Source organism: Rhinichthys klamathensis, unplaced genomic scaffold, assembly GCF_029890125.1.
Source record: "Rhinichthys klamathensis goyatoka isolate OS25496 unplaced genomic scaffold, OSU_Roscu_1.1 h1tg000486l_1, whole genome shotgun sequence".
NCBI lineage: Eukaryota > Metazoa > Chordata > Actinopteri > Cypriniformes > Leuciscidae > Rhinichthys > Rhinichthys klamathensis.
The window spans coordinates 65,001-86,561 of NW_026606973.1; the positions used below are offsets into that span (position 1 = coordinate 65,001).

The following is a 21,561-nucleotide window of genomic DNA, read 5'->3' on the forward strand; positions in this document are numbered from 1 at the left end:
AAAAGAAAAGTATTAAACATACATTTCAAATGATAATAATGGTAAACACAAAAAATGATACTGAGAAACACATCAACATGATACCAATGATTTCTTAAAATATGGTGATGACATTTGATTAAATGATAAAACATATATTTTTTATTTTTTATGATCTATCTATCTATCTATCCGTCCGTCCGTCCGTCCATCCATCCATCCATCCATCCATCCATCCATCCATCCATCCATCCATCCATCCATCCATCTATCTATCTATCTATCTATCTATCTATCTATCTATCTATCTATCTATCTATCTATCTATCTATCTATCTATCTATCTATCTATCTGTCTGTCTGTCTGTCTCTATCTATCTATCTATCTATCTATCTATCTATCTATCTGTCTGTCTGTCTGTCTGTCTGTCTGTCTGTCTGTCTGTCTCTCTATCTATCTATCTATCTATCTATCTATCTATCTATCTATCTATCTATCTATCTATCTATCTATCTATCTATCTATCTATCTATCTATCTGTCTGTCTGTCTGTCTGTCTGTCTGTCTGTCTGTCTGTCTGTCTGTCTGTATATATTTCTCTCTGAACACTTTGGACAAAACTGTCAGCTAAATGACAAAAATAATAAATATGAAACATGGATTCATGTCAATTTGAAAGATGTAGTCATTGAATGCATTTCGTGTAAAAGCAATGATAAATGGCTAGTACTGTTTGAGCATATAAACGAAAAAAACATGTTGGTTTGAATTTTGATAGTTTGATGCTTGCCTTCAGCAGTCATTGACTTTGATTGACAGGCAGAGATCACTTCTGATTGGCCGCTCAGAGTCTCCTTCTGTCACAGACAGGTGTGATTTCTCACTGGTTGTAGACTGAAATGTTCTCTCAATCACTTACATTATCTTTTAACATTTTATTCTTTCCCGCAGACATGCATTAGCCGCTGTTCTATTTATAATAACAATGTTCTGCCCTGTGTCTGCTTTGTCTGTACATGATGTTCCATGATTTTTCATGTCAATGATACTCACAAAACCAGAAACACAAGCACAGAGACAGACACACACACACACACACAAGATATGCAGTTTCCTCTTCACGACATGTGGATGAACATAAAATTGATTATCACGAATTAATAAACTCCAGCATCACCTGACAGACAGACGGGCGGATGCAGAGCCTCTGGACCAGAAGGGGGCGGAGCTTAGAGAGGGGAGTGATGCTATTGGCTGCGGAACTGCTGATGGAGTGTGTGTTTATGTGTGTGTGTGTGTGTGTGTGTTTGTGTGAGATGGGGGAGGGTGGATTTCGAAGCTTCTGTTCTGCAGAAGAGAGGAAGGAAAGGGGGGGGAGGGGGGGGGGGGGTTTACAGGGTGCGCGTGCGCTCAGCGCGTTTTTACCGCAGTATCTCTGGATTAGTGCGCGCGCTGCGGCACTCCGTTCGGTTTTCAAACGGTGAAGAGCGAGAAAACCCGTCCGAACCCAGACGCAAAACACATTTAAAATAAATTAAACCGTCCGCTCGCATTCATCAGTTTCATCGCGTTTATTCTAAGCGGTTATAAACGCAGCGCGCGCCTGAGAATCCACCGGAGACATGGCCAAAGAGGACGAGAAGAAGGAATCCGGGGAATGGAAGGATTGCTTCTGGAACCCGCGGACGCACGAGTTGCTCGGGAGAACGGCGAGTAGCTGGGGTGAGTGTCCACCGGGGTGTGTGTTATATAAGACGGGGAACACAACGGGTCGATGTGTGGCGTGTTATTCCGGACGGTGATGCCCTGATGCGCGAGCGCAATCGCCGGTACCTATTTCATTCATTTCAACCTTTTTACCGGGACGCGTTGCGCAATGCGTCTGCTGGGCAGCCGTGTGTGTGTGTGTGTGTGTGTATGTATGTGTGTGTGTGTGCAGCAGGCCCTAATGTATTAAAGGACAATCTGACGATGCTGTTGCTGCGCGCTCTCGGATGTGTGCGCGCGCTCATCCGTGTGCGTTAAAGGTCAACGGGTGCAAAGAGATGAACGAGATTATGGGTTATAGTGTGAAAGCATCGGTCTACGTGCGATAGTCACTGAACAGATCACACACAATCAATCATTCTGATCGCTAATCGATCAGCGGCAGATTGAGCGCGCGCAAGGTTATTCGGCGAGTGTCCTCGGCTTGCGCGCGCTCACGTGACGTGACGTGATTTCGCTCATATCCGGAGCAGCGGTTATTATATAACGATATACAGAACATGCACACATATGTAGCCTACTGTATATCTGTCTGTGCACCTTCACTTCTGTCTACACTGTCTGTCACGAGCTCAGATTTGCAATCGTTTGTGTATATGTTATTTAATATGCGTGTGTTTGTTGTAATGCATGCATTAATAATAAATGCTGATTGTGTATTGGTTAATGGCTTTTAGCTGAGTCACTGACCGCATGTGTGTGTGTGTTGCACAAAGAGAGAAACACACACACATGTCTGTCCTGATGTGGCTCTCATGAGCGTTTATTAATAAATGAAGATAGGACCAGTAGTTTGCTCATATATATACAGTACTAGAAAACAGTGAACAGAAACTAAATTCACTACTGTATGCTTTTGATTTTTGATTTCTCTTCAGTGTAAATCTTCAGCATCTTTTCACTGCAGCACCATCAGTGACCACAAAACCCCAAATGCAAAACACTGAAAGACACGAGTTGTCAAATTCCATCCAATAATACAGAACAAATGTGCAAATTCATCATCAGAGTTTGTTTTAAATGTCAGATTTTCTAATATTTGGATGGATTTTGATGGAACAGTCAAGCAGGACACACACATCTGAATGCGCTTAGACACATAAACTGATGTAAAGCTTTAAAAAAAGAAAATCTTTTAAAAATTAAACTGCACTATCCATTAATTAATCCACATTCAGTAATCAATCAAATTCTGCTGATACAAACAGACCAAATCAAAGGCAGATCAGTGTGTGCGTGTGTGTGTTCTTGTCTAACCTACATTGTGAGGATCAAGATAGTAAAACCTGAAATTTTTGTCATTGTGGGGACATTTTTGGACCCCATGAGGAAAACAAATAGATTATAAATACAGTTTACAAATAAAAATCATTATGTTTATGGAATTCCTCATAATGATATAAACAAGTGTAAGTGTGTGTGTGTGTGTGTGTGTGTGTGTGTGTGTGTGTGTGTGTGTGTGTGTGTGTGTGTGTGTCAAATTATGTCAGATGGGTTCGCTGGCCAGCTTTCATATGTGTTGAGGCATCTGATTGGCCAAGAGCACTGATGACATCAGTGGTAGAGCAGCCAATGAGAGAAGAAGACACTAATCTGACTCCCATCCCCCCACTCAGAGAGAGCGAGAGACACTGATGGGGCGACATATAAGACAAAGACCTAAAATGGAAAGAAAATAAATGCTATAAAATAAAAGAGACTTACAGACAGACACAGAGAGAGAGAGGGAGAGACAGGAGATAACAGAACGAGTAGAATAGGTAGAGAGAGAGAGAGAGAGAGAGAGAGAGATAGATAACGCTGTGGTTTTACTGTAAGAGGATTTACTCACTCGCAGTCTGTCCTGACATTTGCTCAGTGATGGACGAATGAGAAACACGCAGATGACATGAAGATGGAGTGAATAGAGGGGAATCTAGGTCACATACACTCACCGACATTATCACAGTTCGTCTGAATTATCACACGGCTCTCTGAAATACTTGATTCTGATTGGTCAAGACAGTCAGTATTGTGTCTGTTGGAGGATGTTGGTCTTCACACCTGTGGTTTCTCTGCTGGACACCCGTGTAAACATGAAGAGAACTGACTACATATATACATATATTCTGTAATATTATCAATTTAACTGCCCTGATAAGAACACAATTTGACTGAATCGAGCCGAATAATGAAGCTATTGTTCTGTTGAACTGAATTGAATCAAATTGAACTGAATGTTTTGGTTTAACACTGTATAACTGTATAATAATTTGTATAACTGAAGAACAACATGTTATTTGTTATGAAGAAAAAATTAATGATGCTGATAGTTCTAGTGCATTTGCATATTTTGCACCTGTATGTATATTCCCAATAAAATCTTTACAAAAAAGAAACTTGTAAAGACTTTCTTTCTACTTTTAGAAGACTTTTATTATCTTAACTATTAAGTATCGTCATATAGTCAAAACTTTTAAACTTTGTGGCAAAAAAAAAAAAAATCTGTAAAATAAATATCTAGTTCAGTCACAAAACGAGGGCGCTGATGGTCCTTTACATGCAATCTGCAGGCAATGACATCATTACCACACGGCACAAGCTGATTGGCCTCTGCTGATCCTGCAGCCAATGAGATTGCTTGCTCAACATTTAAATAGTCTGGTTCAGTGTTTGCTGTAAGCTAGTCCTGCAGCGGTATGAAGAGTTTCTCTGAACCCCTCCACCTCCCCAGCTCCACCTGTCTAGAGCTGCTACGGGATTGATGTATGTACATCTACGCAGCAGCTGCATATCTTACATGCTAACAACAGCGTCTCTATGTATATATTAGCTGTAGCAAGTCAAGAGAACAAAATGTTCACTTGCTGGGAAATTGGTGCAAAATATCAGTAATAAAACTGTAAGTTGCTAGCCTAGAAATCTAGACGCACCCTAGCGGCAGCAAAAATGATTTTGCAGCAAAGTGTGGTCTAGCAACTCTCCATAGACTTTTGAGCTGGAAAAAACAAAAACTCGTCCGGCCAATCAGATCGTGTATAGAGTTGGTGGGCGGGCTTAACATAATGACGGCAGAGTTATGACGGTTCCACGTGATTTCCATAGGTGATTTCCCTCTGCTTGAAAACAAAGTAGATGCTGCTGCCGAACAGCGGTCTTTCGAATCGGCTTTGGCCGCGACTCTGGATGACTTGGAGTTAAGAGAACGTCACTTAAGTCATTCCTAAAAAAGGAAGATGTGTTCAGAGTTTTGACAACCGGATACGGCAAAAGTTTAATATACCAACTAGCTGGTTCACTGGTGGAAAAACGCATGGGACTCACTCAGCCACAGCCGTTCGTTGCTCTGGTTGGTTGTAGCGCTATCCTATTGTGTGCCGAGGGATATTGAAAGACAACCGTTTATCCCGCCCCCCGGATTGAGGTATGCCAATTGTGAGTTCCCAGACCTAACATCTTGATGTAGGTCTGGCTTGCCAGGCTAGTAAGTTGCTGCAATCGGGCTCTTTTTCCCTCCATCATAAATGAGTTGCGTCTCAGAGGGGCAGACGAAACACAGGCAACACTGTCATGAATAATGTAAAACAACTGAGGCGTAGCTTTAGGGAAGGTGGAGTCAAATGGAGTCATAGGGGTGGAGGGATTGAGAGCAGGGAACGGGGAACGGGCCGCAAGTCTGTGGCAATGTGATGGCGATGTCTGACCCAGGTGGAGCCAATAGTCCGAGGGTCCAGTGGAGCTGAGGTGGAGCTGGAACGACTGAGGGCTGAGGCGTAGCTTTAGGGAAGGTGGAGTCAAATGGAGTCATAGGGGTGGAGGGGTTGAGAGCAGGGAACGGGGAACGGGCCGCAAGTCTGTGGCAATGTGATGGTGATGTCTGACCCAGGTGGAGCCAATAGTCCGAGGGTCCAGTGGAGCTGAGGTGGAGCTGGAACGACTGAGGGCTGAGGCGTAGCTTGAGGGAAGGGGGAGCCAAAATGGAGCTATATGGGGTGGAGGGCCGGAGTGCAGGGAATGGCCCTAAAATTCATGACGATGTGCTGACGATGCCTGACCCAGGTGGAGCCAATGGTCTGAAAGTCTAGTGGAGCTGAGGTGAAGCTGGAACGACTGAGGGCTGAGGCGTAGCTTGAGGGAAGGTGGAGCCAAATGGAGCTATAGGGGTGGAGGGCCGGAGTGCAGGGAATACGCTGATTTCACGCAGCCGCCATTTTGAAATCGAAAGCAAGGCTCCGGTGGGAAGAACCCCGGAAGTACAGATAGACAACAATGCCTTGGACTACCAACCTAAAGCTGCTGCCGCGATTTATACTATTGGATGTTAATATCCAATATAGGATATGTCTATAGTTCGTTCCCGCTTCTTTTTTTACGTTCCGAAAAAAAGTTTTTATTTATAAATGAATTTCACTGTATATATTAGTATGAAAGAAATGTATGTACATTTTTAGAATAACTAATTTCTACATTAAACACAACAATACGCCATCGCATTCGTGACTCTCCTATGATTAAAGGCGACACTTCCGGTTTTCTTCCCTCCGGAGCCATTTCAAAACGGCGGCTGCGTGATGGCCCCAAAATTCATGATGATGTGCTGACGATGTCTGACCCAGGTGGAGCCAATGGTCGAAAGTCCAGTGGAGCTGAGGTGAAGCTGGAACGACTTAGGGCTGAGGCGTAGCTTGAGGGAAGGTGGAGCCAAATTGAGCCATGGGACGGGGGACGGGGGTTGGGAGAGCAGGGAATGACCCCAAAGTTCGTGACGATGTGCTGACGATGTCTGACCCAGGTGGAGCCAATGGTCGAAAGTCCAGTGGAGCTGAGGTGAAGCTGGAACGACTGAGGGCTGAGGCGTAGCTTGAGGGAAGGTGGAGCCAAATAGAGCCATGGGATGGGGGACGGGGGTTGGGAGAGCAGGGAAGGGCCCCAAAGTTCGTGACGATGTGCTGACGATGTCTGACCCAGGTGGAGCCAATAGTCCGAGGGTCCATTGGAGCTGAAAGCTCAATGGTCGCTGTTGGAGTCGAGGGAGGAAGGAGCGAAGGCGGAGGAGTTAGGGCGATGGGCCAAGGTGGCAGGACGGAATCTGAGGTTGGAGCCGGAGCCACAGGATCTCCACGCCCAGCTGGCTCACAGCGGACCCCAGGTGTAGTCGTGCCACTGAGAGGAGTCGGATGATGAACTGAGGGGCTGATGGGAGACAGCAAGGACTGAGTTGCAGGCATGGCTTAGGGCTGGAGAAGGGACTGAGAATGAACTGAGGGACTGGCAAAACACCAAAAAGTCTGAAGAGGAGGTGGGAGAGGGAAACTGGGCTGCACCAGAGAGTCCAAAATAGACCATACAGTCCCGAGACGGATTAAAATGGGTAAGGGATCGTCCTCTCCAAAATATAATAACTTTTCATGGTGGAGGGTGTGGGCGGGGCTCCTTTCTTCACCCTCGCACCATCACAAACTCCCTCTGCGACAGATGATGCAACCGGATCACACATCTGCTCAGACACGCGAGGCTCCGGCTCCGCGGCGATGTTTCGCTCAGCTATTCCTTTAGTCGCTGGCTCCTGCATCACGGTAGAGGCTCATGCTGCCGCTCCCGCTTCGTCTGGAGGTTCCTGGCTGGGCACTGGATTGGGAGTGGGGCTTGTGTTGTCGTCGAGTCCAACTGTGAAAGATGATCCACATGATCCCTGCACCCACTCCACCAATGCGGCGAAGCTCCCTCGAGGTCCCTCCACGGACAACTGTGCCTTTGTCCATGCACTTTGTCAAGTCCCACGAATAGAAATAAACAAAGGCAGTTTCCCGGGAAGCTCGACTGATGTGCTAGGTTGATGAATTCTGCCATATGTGCCTTGAGGGAACGATTTCCCTATTCAAAGCACAATAACAGGTCTGTGGTGATAGGGAAAAATAACACCAAAACACTGACAAAAAAACTAAACAAAAACACACCGCAAGCTATATATTACACTTTCTGTCAAGGTTGAGCTGCATACAAAGGCATGACGTTGAAAGGTTCACACAGTACTTAATAATATCCAAAAGGTAATCCACATGAAGACAGGCAGGCAAACACAACCATACATGAACGAGACCGGACGCATGTAAACTGCAAACACAGGACTTAAAGGGTCAGTTCACCCCAAAATGTTTATTATCCCAAAATTTACTCACTCTCAAGCTTCATCCTAGATGACTTTCTTCTTTCAGCCAAACACAATCTTGAGTTATTTAAAAAAATATCATGGCTCTTCCAAGCTTTATAATGGGAGTGAATGGTACTTGAGATTTTGAAGCCCAAAAAAGTGCATCCATCCATCATAAAAGTAATCTATACGGCTCCAGGGGGTTAATAAAGGCCGTATTAATTATAACTTTATAAACTTGATAATAGATCATAGATAATAGATTATTGATAATAATCACTGGCTTTGGGTAAAAATGTGCTAAACGTATCTAACTAGTAAAATCACTTGTAATACTAACTTGGTGTGTACTAAAAGTTTACTACTGTTACACTTAAGGTATACTTTTATACACTAAAAAGTGGGCCAATTTGGTCTCAAGTAGTATTGAAATACTACACTAACAAGTATACTACTAGTACATTGATATTAGTATGCATACTACATAAAGTACACTTAAAAGTATATCTGGTAACACTTTATTTTACAGTGTCCTTGTTACAGATGTTACATGTAGTTGTAGTAATAACTATAAATTATGCACAATTACATGCAACTAACCCTAAATCAAACCCCAACCCTGTAGTAAGTACATGTAGTTAATTATTATTACACAGTACTTATATACTTATGTACTTGTATTCTTACACTGTAACACAGACACTTTATAATAAAGTGTAACCGAATATTTTATACACTAAAAAGTGACCATTGATATTAGTATGCATGATACTACATAAAGTATACTTAAAAGTATATTTTATACACTAAAAAGTGGGCCAATTTACTCCCACATAGTATTGAGTATTGAAATAGTACACTTACAAGAATACTACTAGTACATTGAAATTAGTATGCCAACTACATTAAGTATACTTAAAAGTATATTTTACACACTAAAAAGTGAGACAATTTACTCCGACACAGTATTGAAATAGTACACTTACAAGTATACTAGTACATTGATAGTATGCCTACTACATAAAGTATACTTAAAAGTATATTTTATACACTAAAAAGAGGACCAATTTACTCCCACACAGTATTGAAATACTACACTTACAAGTATACTACTAGTACATTGATATTAGTATGCATACTACATAAAGTATACTTAAAAGTATATTTTATACTAAGTGGGCCACTTTAGCCCCAAGTAATATTGAAATAGTACACTTCCAAGTATACTAATAATACATTGATATTAGTATGCCAACTACATTAAGTATACTTAAAAGTATATTTTACACACTAAAAAGGACCAATTTACTCCCACACATTATTGAAATTGTACACTTTCAAGTATACGAATACTACATTGATATTAGTATGCCAACTACATTAAGTATACTTAAAAGTATATTTTATACTAAAAAGTGGGCCAATTTAGTCCTAAGCAGTTCTGAAATAGTACACTTCCAAGTATACTAATACTACATTGATAGTAGTATGCATACTACATTAAGTATACTTAAAAGTATATTTTACACACTAAAAAGGACCAATTTACTCCCACACATTATTGAAATAGTGCACTTTCAAGTATACTAATACTACATTGATATTAGTATGCATACTACATTAAGTATACTTAAAAGTATATTTTACACACTAAAAAGTGAGCCAATTTACTCCCACACAGTATTGAAATAGTACACTTACAAGTATACTACTAGTACATTGATAGTATGCCTACTACATAAAGTATACTTAAAAGTATATTTAATACACTAAAAGTGGGCCAATTTAGTCCCAAGTAGTATTGAAATATTATAATAAAGGGATGTTGTTCTGTGTCCCACAGGTCTGATTCTGTTGTTCTATCTGGTCTTCTACACGTTTCTGGCCGGCATGTTCTGCCTCACCATGTATGTGATGCTTCTGACGCTGGACGATTATAAGCCCACTTGGCAGGACCGTCTGGCTACACCAGGTACAAATACACTATAATCACGTGCACAAAAAGATGCCGTCAATTTCACACACACTATCATGCAACTGTGTGTGTGTGTGTGTTTCTAGGCATGATGATTCGGCCAAAAGGAGAAGCTCTAGAAATCATTTATAATATCAAGGAAACAGAGAGCTGGGACTCGTACATTCAGGCCCTGGATAACTTCCTTGCACGTAAGTAAATAGAGAGAAAAAAAGGTATGCAATGAAGTAAAATGACTCACAATCTCACATATATATGAGTGTTTTCATCTGGAAGAGTAGAACATGGTGCTCGCTACACTCGTGGGTTTGATTAATGCATGAACTGGTAATAAAAATGCATGCATTGCTGTGGATAAAAGCGTCTGGGAAACGGATAAATGGCTCACATGCAATTCGACAAAGTATCGAAAGTTCGAAAGTATCCAGTGTTTCTAAGAATTATTCACTCACAAATAAACTTTTAGTTACTCACCTTCATGTAGTTCCAAACCTGTACGCCTTTCCTTTATACGTTTCCTTCATACACGGTATAAGCATCATAACAGTGTGTTTCTACAGGGCAGTTTTATTTATATACTATTATGTTTTTTATTAGTATTTTGAATAGCTTTCATTGTTATATTTGAATTATTTTAGGATTTTTTTATGTGCTTTGGTAATTTTTATTAGTTTTTGTTCTTTTTAAATATTAATATTTAGGTTTAATTTATTATAATTTCATTTTTTTAATTATTTATTTTAATTTCTAGTTGCTTCTGCTAAAACTTATTTTAGTTTTATTGCCAAGGCAACATTTACATTTTTTCATTATGGTTTTCATAATATTTCTTATTGTCTTAGTTATGCTAATATTCCTGCTACATTGTTTATATATTATTATAGTTTTTATTAATATATTGAATTAGCTTTTTTATATTTTATTTTTGTCACATTTATTAGTTTTTGTTCATTTTAAAACATATTACTCTAGGTTTAATTCATGTTTATTTTCAGTTTTAGTTTTTATTTATTTCCAGTTAATAATTTTAGAGCTTCAACTTCTAACTTATTTTACATTTATACATTTATGCATTTGGCAGATGTTTTTATCCAAAGCGACTTACATTGCATTTCAAGGTACATTCTTATCAGTTATTTTTTTAAACACAATTTTTAAGTTTTAAGTAAAAGTAAAATTTTATTTTAGCTTTATCTCAATTAACAAAAATGTTTTTTTTTAATAGTCTTAGTTAAGAAGCCTGCTACATTATTTATATGCTATTATAGTTTATATTAATATTTTTAATTAGCTGTTATTTTTATATTTTCCATTTTTGTTGTAATTTTAGTCATTATGTTACGTGCTTTTGTCACTTTCATTAGTATTCGGTTTTCGTTCTTTTCAAATATTACTATTTACATTTACATTTATGCATTTGGCAGATGCTTTTATCCAAAGCGACTTACATTGCATTTCAAGGTACATATTCTTAAGCCTGCTACATTATTTATATACTATTATAGTTTATATTAATATTTTTAATTAGCTGTTATTTTTATATTTTCCATTTTGGTTGTAATTTTAGTCATTATGTTACGTGCTTTTGTCACTTTCATTAGTTTTCGGTTTTCGTTCTTTTCAAATATTACTATTTACATTTACATTTATGCATTTGGCAGATGCTTTTATCCAAAGCGACTTACATTGCATTTACATTCTTATCAGTTCTTGCTTTCCCTGGGAATCGAACCCATGACCTTGACGTCGCAAGCGCCAATGCTCTACTGTTTGAGCTCCAGGAAAGCAAGAACTGATATTTATGCTTAAATAAAAAATTTATTTCAGTTTCAGTTTGAATTTATTTCCAGGTCAACTTTAATTTATTCCAGTTCTAATGGTAGTTTAGTTAAATTTGTTCTATTATCTCATATTCTAATCTTTAGTAACATCAGTAAAGAAAGCTTGACCTTTGGCCTGTGTCTTGGCCTGTTTCTCCGCAGCCTATAACAACTCTCAGCAGGTGATGAACAACGACGACTGCCCCCCAGACACATACTTCATTCAGGAGGACAGCGGAGACGTGCGCAACAACCCCAAACGCTCCTGCCAGTTCAACCGCACCATCCTGGAGGATTGCTCCGGACTCACCGACCGCACGTACGGATACGATGTGGGCAAACCCTGCGTGCTCATCAAACTCAACCGGGTAACTGGCCAATCACAGCACAGATCACTGTAACCACGCCGCACGTCATCCTATAGATGATTCCAGATTAATGTACTGGATGTTCAAAACATGCATTTCGCTCTTTTCGTGCTGCTTTGGACTTTTCGAGTTTGAATGCGAGGCTGTTTTAGAAATGCATGAGAATAGAAGTTGATGCATGTAAGATAAAGTTTTTTCCTTGAAGAAAATTCTTGATGCCTTAAAATAGCTTGATTGTAACTCGACACCCTTCCCTCATGTAGTATACCCGGTTCTATGAATATGCGAATGAGCCCCGCCTCCACTCACTCACTCACAGAGTAGGCCTAAGATTACTTTTTCTTCACACATATTTTATAATCATCATAAATCAGGTCTTTCAAAAGCATTTACACTCAAAATGCATACTATGAAAACCGTTTTGAAATTGGAAACCGTACTTAGCCTAACGTTTTAGCGGCTCAACTTTTTGTGATATTGACTTCTGGAATACCAAAAAGACATATTTAAAAGTTTTTTCCTTGAAGAAAATTTTTCATGCCTTAAAATATCTTGAATGTAACTCGACACCCTTGCCTCATTTAGTATGCGCGGTTCTATGAATATGCAAATAAGCCCCGCCTCCACTCACTCAGCTCAGAGATCCACTGGTTGACGATCACACGTTGATCTGATTGGTTACAAGCTCGTTTGTGACGTCAGAAACACCAGCGATTTCAAACCGTGTTTTTGAGACTGTCTTTGGTTCACTGCAGTTTTAAGCAGAAAATACTCAGCAATGCTGTCGACTTATGAACTTACACATGGTTTGTCTTAAAGCGTATTAAAAACACCACATAGACACATAAACAACTTTAATTTTGGTCAGATGGCTCAGTCTGTTGTGATTATTACATTGTGTGTTGGAAACCAAACGCTCATTAGTAGGGGTGCACGATTCAGAAAATGTCACGATTCGATTCGATACCGATTTTTTGTCTCAAGATTCGATTCAAAAACGATTCTCGATTCAAAAAACGATTCACATCATATAAATGTAGTTTACTTTTTCCTGTGATTGATTGCAGTAGACACAATTTAAAAGAAGAAAAAAACACAGCAAATTAAATGTAGTTTGATATTACTTTATATGACTTCATACAATAAAACGTCATAAAATAAAAACTTCTGCAATTAAAAAGTGCAAAGTGCCAAGCTTTGGCCAGCTTACATTTAATTCAAGTTTAAAATAAAACTTAAACAGAAGCTTTTACATTTAGCTTTAAAGTGCTGTAGTCAGATCAAACAAACAATTATACTGAATGTGGTGTAAGGACTACTTCAGCTACCAGGCTGACTGTTGAAATGTGAACTCGACTGGGCACATTGAACTTCCTAAAAATATATACTAATGTCATAGAACCCTTGCGAAATTATTTTAAATAGATTTTAAAAAAAGCCACCGCTACTGGTAACATCTATGGTTAGATTGATTTGTTTAGATCCAGTGAAGTCGTTCATGGGCGTAATTTGCGGGTATCTCCAGTTAACTAGCAGAGCATTCATTTAGTTCGCTATTAAATAAGAGATCTGTTGTTTTTGAAATCAAGCTGAGCGCTCGTGTCCGCTGCTATCAGTGTCATGGATACAGTGTTCTCTGTGGCTCGCGCAGTCTTCACTCGGACGCGCGCTTCATATCGCCGTTGTGGAGACTCCGGTAAAATCCAATCACAAAATAAAATGCTCACAAACGTGATGAACATATTCGGTTTTGATGAGAGAGAGAAAACACTGAGCGGTTTAGAACCCGTAACCTCTGACACGCTTGGCAACAGATCTACAGAACTCAAACATAAGATCTGCGGATCGATGCATTTATTTACGGGTTGAGCAGAGAGGCTGCAGTTTGACCAGCGGGCGGCAAGAACTTGCAATGTAACTATTTATCAGACCGGCCCTCACGGCCTCGAAACACTACCGAACCACCGGTAAAAGTCCCGACTCACCCGATTGCCACTCCGCCCGTGCACGCCATTAAAAAAAAATATATGAATCGATTTTTGGAATTCTATGAATCGATTCTGAATCGGTAAAGATTGAATCGCGATTCAAATGTGAATCGATTTTTTTGCACACCCCTACTCATTAGCATATCTGACTTTCAGCGCTTGATGCGCAGTGACACGAACAGTAACAACGGCTTCGGTTTCTCCATATCAATTCGTACGTGAGTCCTCGTCCTTTTGAAGTGCATCAAACCTCATTCACAGCGTCTTCTCGACATGAACAACACGAACCAAACTCTTCCAGTCTCAGACACACTACAGTGTTTAACGGCTGTTCGCCAGCAGCCAATGAAAACCACAGACTGTCATTATGCAAATGTGTTACATCGTTATGTAGGAATGTAACAGGAAGTGAGACTGGATCTAACGACTCGTTTCAGCAGTTCAGAGTCGGTTCTTTCTTTCAGGAGACAATAACTTTATTTGTCGTGGACTTTGATCTTTAAAACTTTGCAGAGCTTTTACCTTCACAAACAGCTTTGGGGGGGTGTGTTGCGAAAGACACGCAAGCTCTTTCGCTCGCTTACCTCTCTGCCGTCGTGCGGTTAGGACCGCGCCGTTAGGAGCTCAACACATCTGCCTCACATGCACGCTCGCTCAAGATTACAGGATATTTTCACTTATTTGCGGTAAAACTAGTCGATCACGAATGGCTCAACAGGTAGATCTATAGATAAACTCATCTTTCAGGCATTTGACCGACCGGGTTGACACTTCAGCGTGAGAAATCGGGGGTGTGGCGTGAGACTCGAGAGCGTGAGAATTGGCTCAATTGGCGTGAGTCTCACGCTGAATGCCGGCTTTATTACACACTGCATGAAAGGGAATATTCGAAAAGGGCATTTTATAGAGGATATGCATTGACTTCACGTTCCCGTCGGACTGAGTGGCAGAAGAGCTGATGAGTGATTGGATTTTATACGGGAAACTGTGAAAACGCGAGTTAAACAAACAATTATCAGTTTAAACTAAAGATTGGACTCGATATATTGTTCCTCACAACTTACCAGAGATCCAGTGATCGTGGATATCGACACGCAGCAGGAATCATGTTTCCTGACATTAATATGCGCCTGATTTCAACGCCCGGGGAAAAAACATAAAGCAAATTTGCCTGTGAACGCTTTATATAAATACAATATAGGTCTATGTGATCACTCGTATCAATGTTAAAATATCATCATATCATCCAGCCCTAAAATTTGAGTAGTTTTTTTGTCAGTGTTTATTCAAAAACATCCAATTATGCAGAATATACGATGGTAAATATTTAATTGATGAATTGTCAATACAATATATAGCAATACAATATGATTTTACCCCTAAATTACAATATATAGCAATACAATATGATTTTACCCCTAAATTCAGCATATTGACACAAAATGGTAACAGCAAATCCGCCTTTCCCTGCCCGGATCCAGTTGTTTCTGTGAATTGCAGCGATTCATTTGCGTCTCTGTTCTGTAGATTTCAGCAGTCTGTAAAAATATACCTCAAATTTCTTGTCAAATCTATTTGTACAGTCAATCTCAAAGCTCGTTCCCGGTTTAGTTGCGTTTTGTGTTTTTCTCGTGGCATTCACGCTGAAACCAATGCTGCCACTCAGTGTGTTTGCCACTCGGGCCGACGTGACGTCACGCGCATACCCTCTCTATCGTCAGTCCTTTTGATGATAAATGCTGTATTATCCTTCCCTCATGAACGCGGTCTCTTCTGCAGGTGATTGGGATGAGGCCAGGAAGTAAAGATAAAGATGATAAGGACATTCAGGCTCCGTTCGTGACCTGCGGGGCAAAGGTGAGTGAGATCTACCTGACCTTCAGCCAACCATCATGACAAACTCATCACTAACAGCCAGTCAAGCATCAATAATGTCTGTTCACTTCATCCCTCCGTACTCAGAGATATAAAGTGGGAGACGAGTGGGTAAGAAAGAGACTAGAATACACACTTAGCTTCCAATAAACCCCAAACGTAGACTAGCACACATGCTACATTAGTGCACACCCTAACTAGTGCTGAACTAGGTTAGTTGAAGCCCCTCTTTCAGCTTGTGGTTCATGTGTCTTTATGCTTAATCTTTACTGATTTTTAGTGCAACTTAGATATTGTTAGTAATATTTCAAAATGAACACTAACTGGACTGAAGCCACTTCAGTTTATGGATTATCCATGCATCATTTTTAGTGCTGGGCAATGATTAATCGCATCCAAAATATGCTTGTGTTTACATAATATATGTGTGTGTACTGTGTATAATTATTTTCTATATATAAATACACACACATGCATGTATATATTTAAGAAACATTTGGTATTTATATATAGAATATTTATATATAATATAAATTATGTATAAATATATATACATGCATGTGTGTGTATTTATATATACAAAACAATTATACACAACACACATATATTATGTAAACACAAGCATATTTTGGATGCGATTAATCATTGCCCAGCACTAATCATTGTATATGTGATGTGAGTATCAAATATGATCATCAGGCTTTTGAGGAAGGTTTATCTGTCAATCATATTGCATTGCATAATAAAACTAAGCATTTAAATATCATCTTACTTAGACATATTATTAGCAGATACAGAGTAATGAGGGATATTTATATGCATTTTATGTTAGTACCTGTTATAAATATATCATTTATTTACATTACAAGCATCAGAGTTTCATCAATTTTTGTCCATATTAATATCAGCATTTGCACCAATTTGCATATTTTTACTCATTTTGGGCATCTGAATAAAACTTTTTTTTCTCCTCCATATTCTCAGGATATCATATTATATGAGCCATAAAAGCCTGATGTTTCAAACATGATACTCAACTAAAAAACACATATGCAAACTTGTTTTGTATATAAACTTATTTCATTGTTTAAATGTTCAATAAACGGTTCCATTAAAAAAATCTTTATAATCTTTTCAGACTATTATTTTATAAGTTAGGCAAAACTAAATAACCCTAATAGAGTATTTAAGCTTCATCCACTACGTATCTATTATTAACAAAGCCTAGCAACTAGTTTAGGAAATGCCAACAACAGTCTAAATCATGCTATTAACATGTTAATTCATGTTAGCAAAATGCTAATTCATGATAGCAAAATGCTAATTCATGATAGCAAAATGCTAAACCATGGTAGCAAAGTTGCGAAACATGTAAGCAACATGCTAATTCATGCTAGGAAGAGGTCAATCGTGTTAGCTATGTGCTAATTCATGCGTTAAATCATGTTAAACACATGCTAATTCATGCTAGCAACATTTTAATTCATGCTAACAATGTGATAAAACATGTTATCTGTCACGTACTGCTCTGAGACTAGAAGGTTGAGGATCCAAATGCAGTTTTATTGAAAGGGTAACCTTTCAGCACAGTAAATCAGTCCAATCAAACAAACAAACCCAGAGGGTGAGACAGGAACGGGAAAACCAGGACACAGGCAGATATCAAAAACCAGGAACATGGAAAACAGTGGAAATGCTCAGAAATGCAGTGTAAACAACTAACAAGACTTCGCAGGGAATGACAGAAAGAACCAGGCTTATATAGGTGGAGCAAACAAGAAGATGAGACACAGGTGACAACAATGAGTGCTAATGAGTCCAGGCAGAGAATTATGGGAGATGTAGTTTGTGAGGGAATGACAATAGTCTGTTGTGGAGCGCCCTCTGGTGGCTCTCAAGGGCACTCCAGCTGGTGACCGTCACATAATTAATGTGCTAATCAATGCTAACAAAGGGCTAAAACATGTTAGCAACATGATAGAACAAGATAATTCACGCCAACAGAAAGTTATTAGCAACATGCTAATTTGAGCTTACAAAGTGCTAAAAAATGCTAGCAACATGCTAATTCACGTTAGTAGTCTGTTAAAGCTACACTGTGTGATTTTTACCCCCATCTAGCGGTGAAAAGGTATATGACCATCCAGTGAATATTAGTTTCTGTTGTTCCTCTCAATTCCGATTTCGTTTTAACTCCTACGGTGGCCAATGTAGTCCAAGATTAACATGGCTTCCAGTTCGACCTCGTCCATGAGTGTTCCTTCAAGTGATGAGGTTATTTTAGAAAACTATTATAATTTGCAGTAATTTAATTTGTCAGATAACATTTAGGTTATGACATCTATGTAAAATGAATAATAGTTTTATGTTTTCGTAATTTTTTTACCATTTCATTGCTAACATCAGTTATCAGGTTCCCAGACGAATGCAAGCTAATCTTAGTAAAGTAACTTTTATCAGTGCTGTCGTTATTCTGTATGTTGTACGACATTACTAGCGTAAGGCAAACATTGTAACATTGTAGGCTATATCAGTTTCTCCGTGAGCAGAGATCAGTTGATGTGAAAAGGCTTTCAGGTTTTTTATATATCAGTCTCAAGCAATCCCCCTCTTGACATTCGACACGGTGCCATCGAGTGTTAAAACGCGAAAGGCGAAGCTTGAATTAACGGGTATGTCCCTCTTTGGCTAATGTACTTTCAAGATGGAGGGGCAACATGGCGACCGACATTAGAACCCCTTACCCGTATGTATTTTCAATGGCATATTATACACTCACGAGAATACTTTATTACTTGAACGAAGTAAATATACATTAATGAGCAGTGAGCACATATATTTTTGAAAGAACTAAGTGTTTTTAGCTAAAGCCTAGTTCACACTACATGATTTTAAGCCCGATTTAAGCCCGATTTGCAAATCGTTGAGCTCGCCGACAGGTCAGGGTATTATCGTGTGCAAATCGCGGGAGATTAGCGGGCGATGAACGCTTGCCAATCTGTTAGTATGAAAGAGCCAACAACGCATCAAAGACGCTCGCAGACGCCTCGCAGACGCGTCGCCGAGCCCAGAAAAAATCTAGCATCCTAGATATCCAGAGCTGTCGCCCGACTCAACCTCAGTGATGTCATGAGCTACAGCCAATCAGAGCAAGGCATGTTCGCGTGTTGTGTTCTTCTTCGTCTTCTTTGCTGGGTATTGGCGCGCGTGCTGTTTCGCGTCATTTCCGGTTCGTTTTATCGCGTGATTTTTCGTGACAAAACGTGGTTTGTAGACAAGATTGAATCGTAGGGTGACAGAGTTGTTGTCAACTCGTGTAGTGCGTTACCTCCTGTTGCGGATCAATTACGTTGTGTCGTGTGCTGTGAACTAGCTCAACAACTTGAACACTCCTGATTTCACAGAGAGCAAGTCATGTAGTGTGAACCGCACAGTTCAGCCCGACGTTTTAAAATCATGTAGTGTGAACTAGGCTTAAGAATAAACTAAAAAAGTTACACAGTGTAGCTTTAAAACATCTTTCTTTCTACTTCACTCAATTTAAAGCTTATAAAACCAGGGACATCAAAGTTTGTCTTTCTGGTTTAAATGATTTTAAGTCATCTGGTTGAGAATCACTGTGCTTTACATGGCGCTGAGATTTCTCTCTTGTTCTGTGTAGAAGGAGGATTCGGAGAGCATTGGCGAAATCGCATTCTTCCCTCCTAACGGAACCTTCAACCTCATGTACTATCCGTACTACGGCAAGAGAGCACAGGCAAGAACACACACACACACACACACACACACACACACACACACACACACACACACACACACACACACACACACGTTGGTGCAACAGCATTATGAGGACTCTCCATAGGCGTAATGGTTTTTATACCGTAAAAACTATATATTCTATCCCCCTACACTGCCCCTATCCCTAAACCTACCCATCACAGGAGACATGCAGCATTTTTAATTTTTTAATAAAACATTGTTTTTTATGTTTTTTAAGCCATTTGATTTATGAGGACTTTTGAAATGTCCTCATAAACCACCCATAAGTTGTAATACCAGTGTAATACACATGTCATTATACAAATTTGTGTCCTCATAAATCACATAAACCAACTCACACACACACACACACACACACACACTGCCCCTATCCCTAAACCTGCCCATCACAGGAGACATGCTGCATTTTTACATTAAAAAAAAAACATTGTTTTTTATGTTTTTTAAGCTATTTGAAATATGAGGACTCATGCAATGTCCTCATATATCACGTGTAAGTTGCAATACCAGTGTAATATGCATGTCATTATACACATTTGTGTCCTCATATATCACAACAACAAAAGCACACACACAGCACTGTTGTGTGATTATATACGCGTGTAACCTCTGTGTGTGTTTGTTTAGGTGAATTATTCTCAGCCTCTGGTGGCCGTGAAGTTCACAAACATCACTTTCAACATGGACGTCAATGTGGAGTGTAAGATCAACGCTCTCACCTCTGATGCCAAACTTCAGTTCAGCGAGAGAGACAAGTTCGCTGGCCGTGTGTCCTTCAAGCTGCGCATCAACAAAATGTAGAGCAACTACATCTGCCAGACACACACACACACACACACACAGGAGATTGTAGGAGGTGTCAATCATATCTCAAAGTGTTTAATGTATTTGTCCGTCCTCATACTCGGGTCTACATGATGATCTCTGTGTGTGTGCGTGCGTGTCTTTGTATCTCTGTGTGTTTTGAGTACTCTTGACTGTCGTCATACCCAGCTGATCTCGTTCCAAAGTGAAATCAAGAGAGCAGGAAAATATCATCGATAGCCTTTCTAAATCTCTAGACAACCAATACAGACATAATCAAAATCTCATGAACAATCCAGTGAATTCAGAGGGACCACAATCATTCAAGAGTTTAGATTTTACGTCAAGAAAATTAAGCCGATTACAATTTTTTTCCATGGCAAACATATTTTCCCCATTTGTGGTTAAATAATTGTCATGAAAATAATGTAAAGTGTGAAAAATATCACCCTAAAATAAGCTTAATTTTCTGTATGCAAAATATACTCTCTTACTTATTGATATTGAGCTGAAATACGATCTGGATTCACTCGTTTAGTCTATAAAAATAGCTTTTATGTGACTGTCAGTGTGTAATAAATAACACAAATTAGAGAAGTCAAATCAGGTTGAATTCAACTTCATTCATAATCGATTAAATCCGAATGAATAAGGAAATGTGCTAATATGACTGATTAATAAATAGAGCCATGAACTTTCCATATCTGTCCCAGTGAGATATATCGCACTCTTAACCGGATATCTGTTGTATCCATTCATTTATTTATTTATTTATTTATTGCTTGATTGATTGATTGATGAATTTAAGGTACATTTATGATGTTATTCATTTATTTATTTATTATCTGATTTGTGGTTTTTATTTTTTATATGACAATGTTTGTGGAAACACTTTTGTAACACTGTAATGTTCACAAACGCACACACACACACACACACGCTGTTAAACGATTGGCTGGCGTTCTGCACACGCTCAGATTGCACTCAACGACTTACACATTAGCCAATCAGCTTCGAGCTGCGCCATATCAGTTCGCCGCTTGTTTCGTGCTTAATTTGCCCAGTCGACTA

General features: G+C 39.4%; 1 protein-coding gene across 1 annotated transcript; it reads left to right on the forward strand.

The window, feature by feature from the left end:
• Positions 1–1,391: 1,391 nt before the first annotated feature.
• Positions 1,392–20,729, forward strand: atp1b2a (ATPase Na+/K+ transporting subunit beta 2a). The gene is made up of 7 exons (XM_056237409.1): positions 1,392–1,702; positions 9,721–9,849; positions 9,939–10,043; positions 11,835–12,040; positions 15,808–15,885; positions 19,565–19,660; positions 20,314–20,729. The coding sequence occupies exons 1-7, from the start codon at positions 1,603–1,605 to the stop codon at positions 20,485–20,487; spliced, it is 888 nt and encodes a 295-aa protein (XP_056093384.1). The 5' UTR covers positions 1,392–1,602; the 3' UTR covers positions 20,488–20,729.
• Positions 20,730–21,561: the final 832 nt, after the last annotated feature.

Excerpts from the sequence above, each read along its gene's own strand:
- atp1b2a (XM_056237409.1), top strand. The coding sequence starts at position 1,603 with ATGGCCAAAGAGGACGAGAAGAAGGAATCCGGGGAATGGAAGGATTGC. Across the intron at positions 10,044-11,834 it reads CCTGGATAACTTCCTTGCAC|CCTATAACAACTCTCAGCAG; the intron begins GTAAGTAAATAG and ends GTTTCTCCGCAG. Across the intron at positions 19,661-20,313 it reads ACTACGGCAAGAGAGCACAG|GTGAATTATTCTCAGCCTCT; the intron begins GCAAGAACACAC and ends GTGTTTGTTTAG.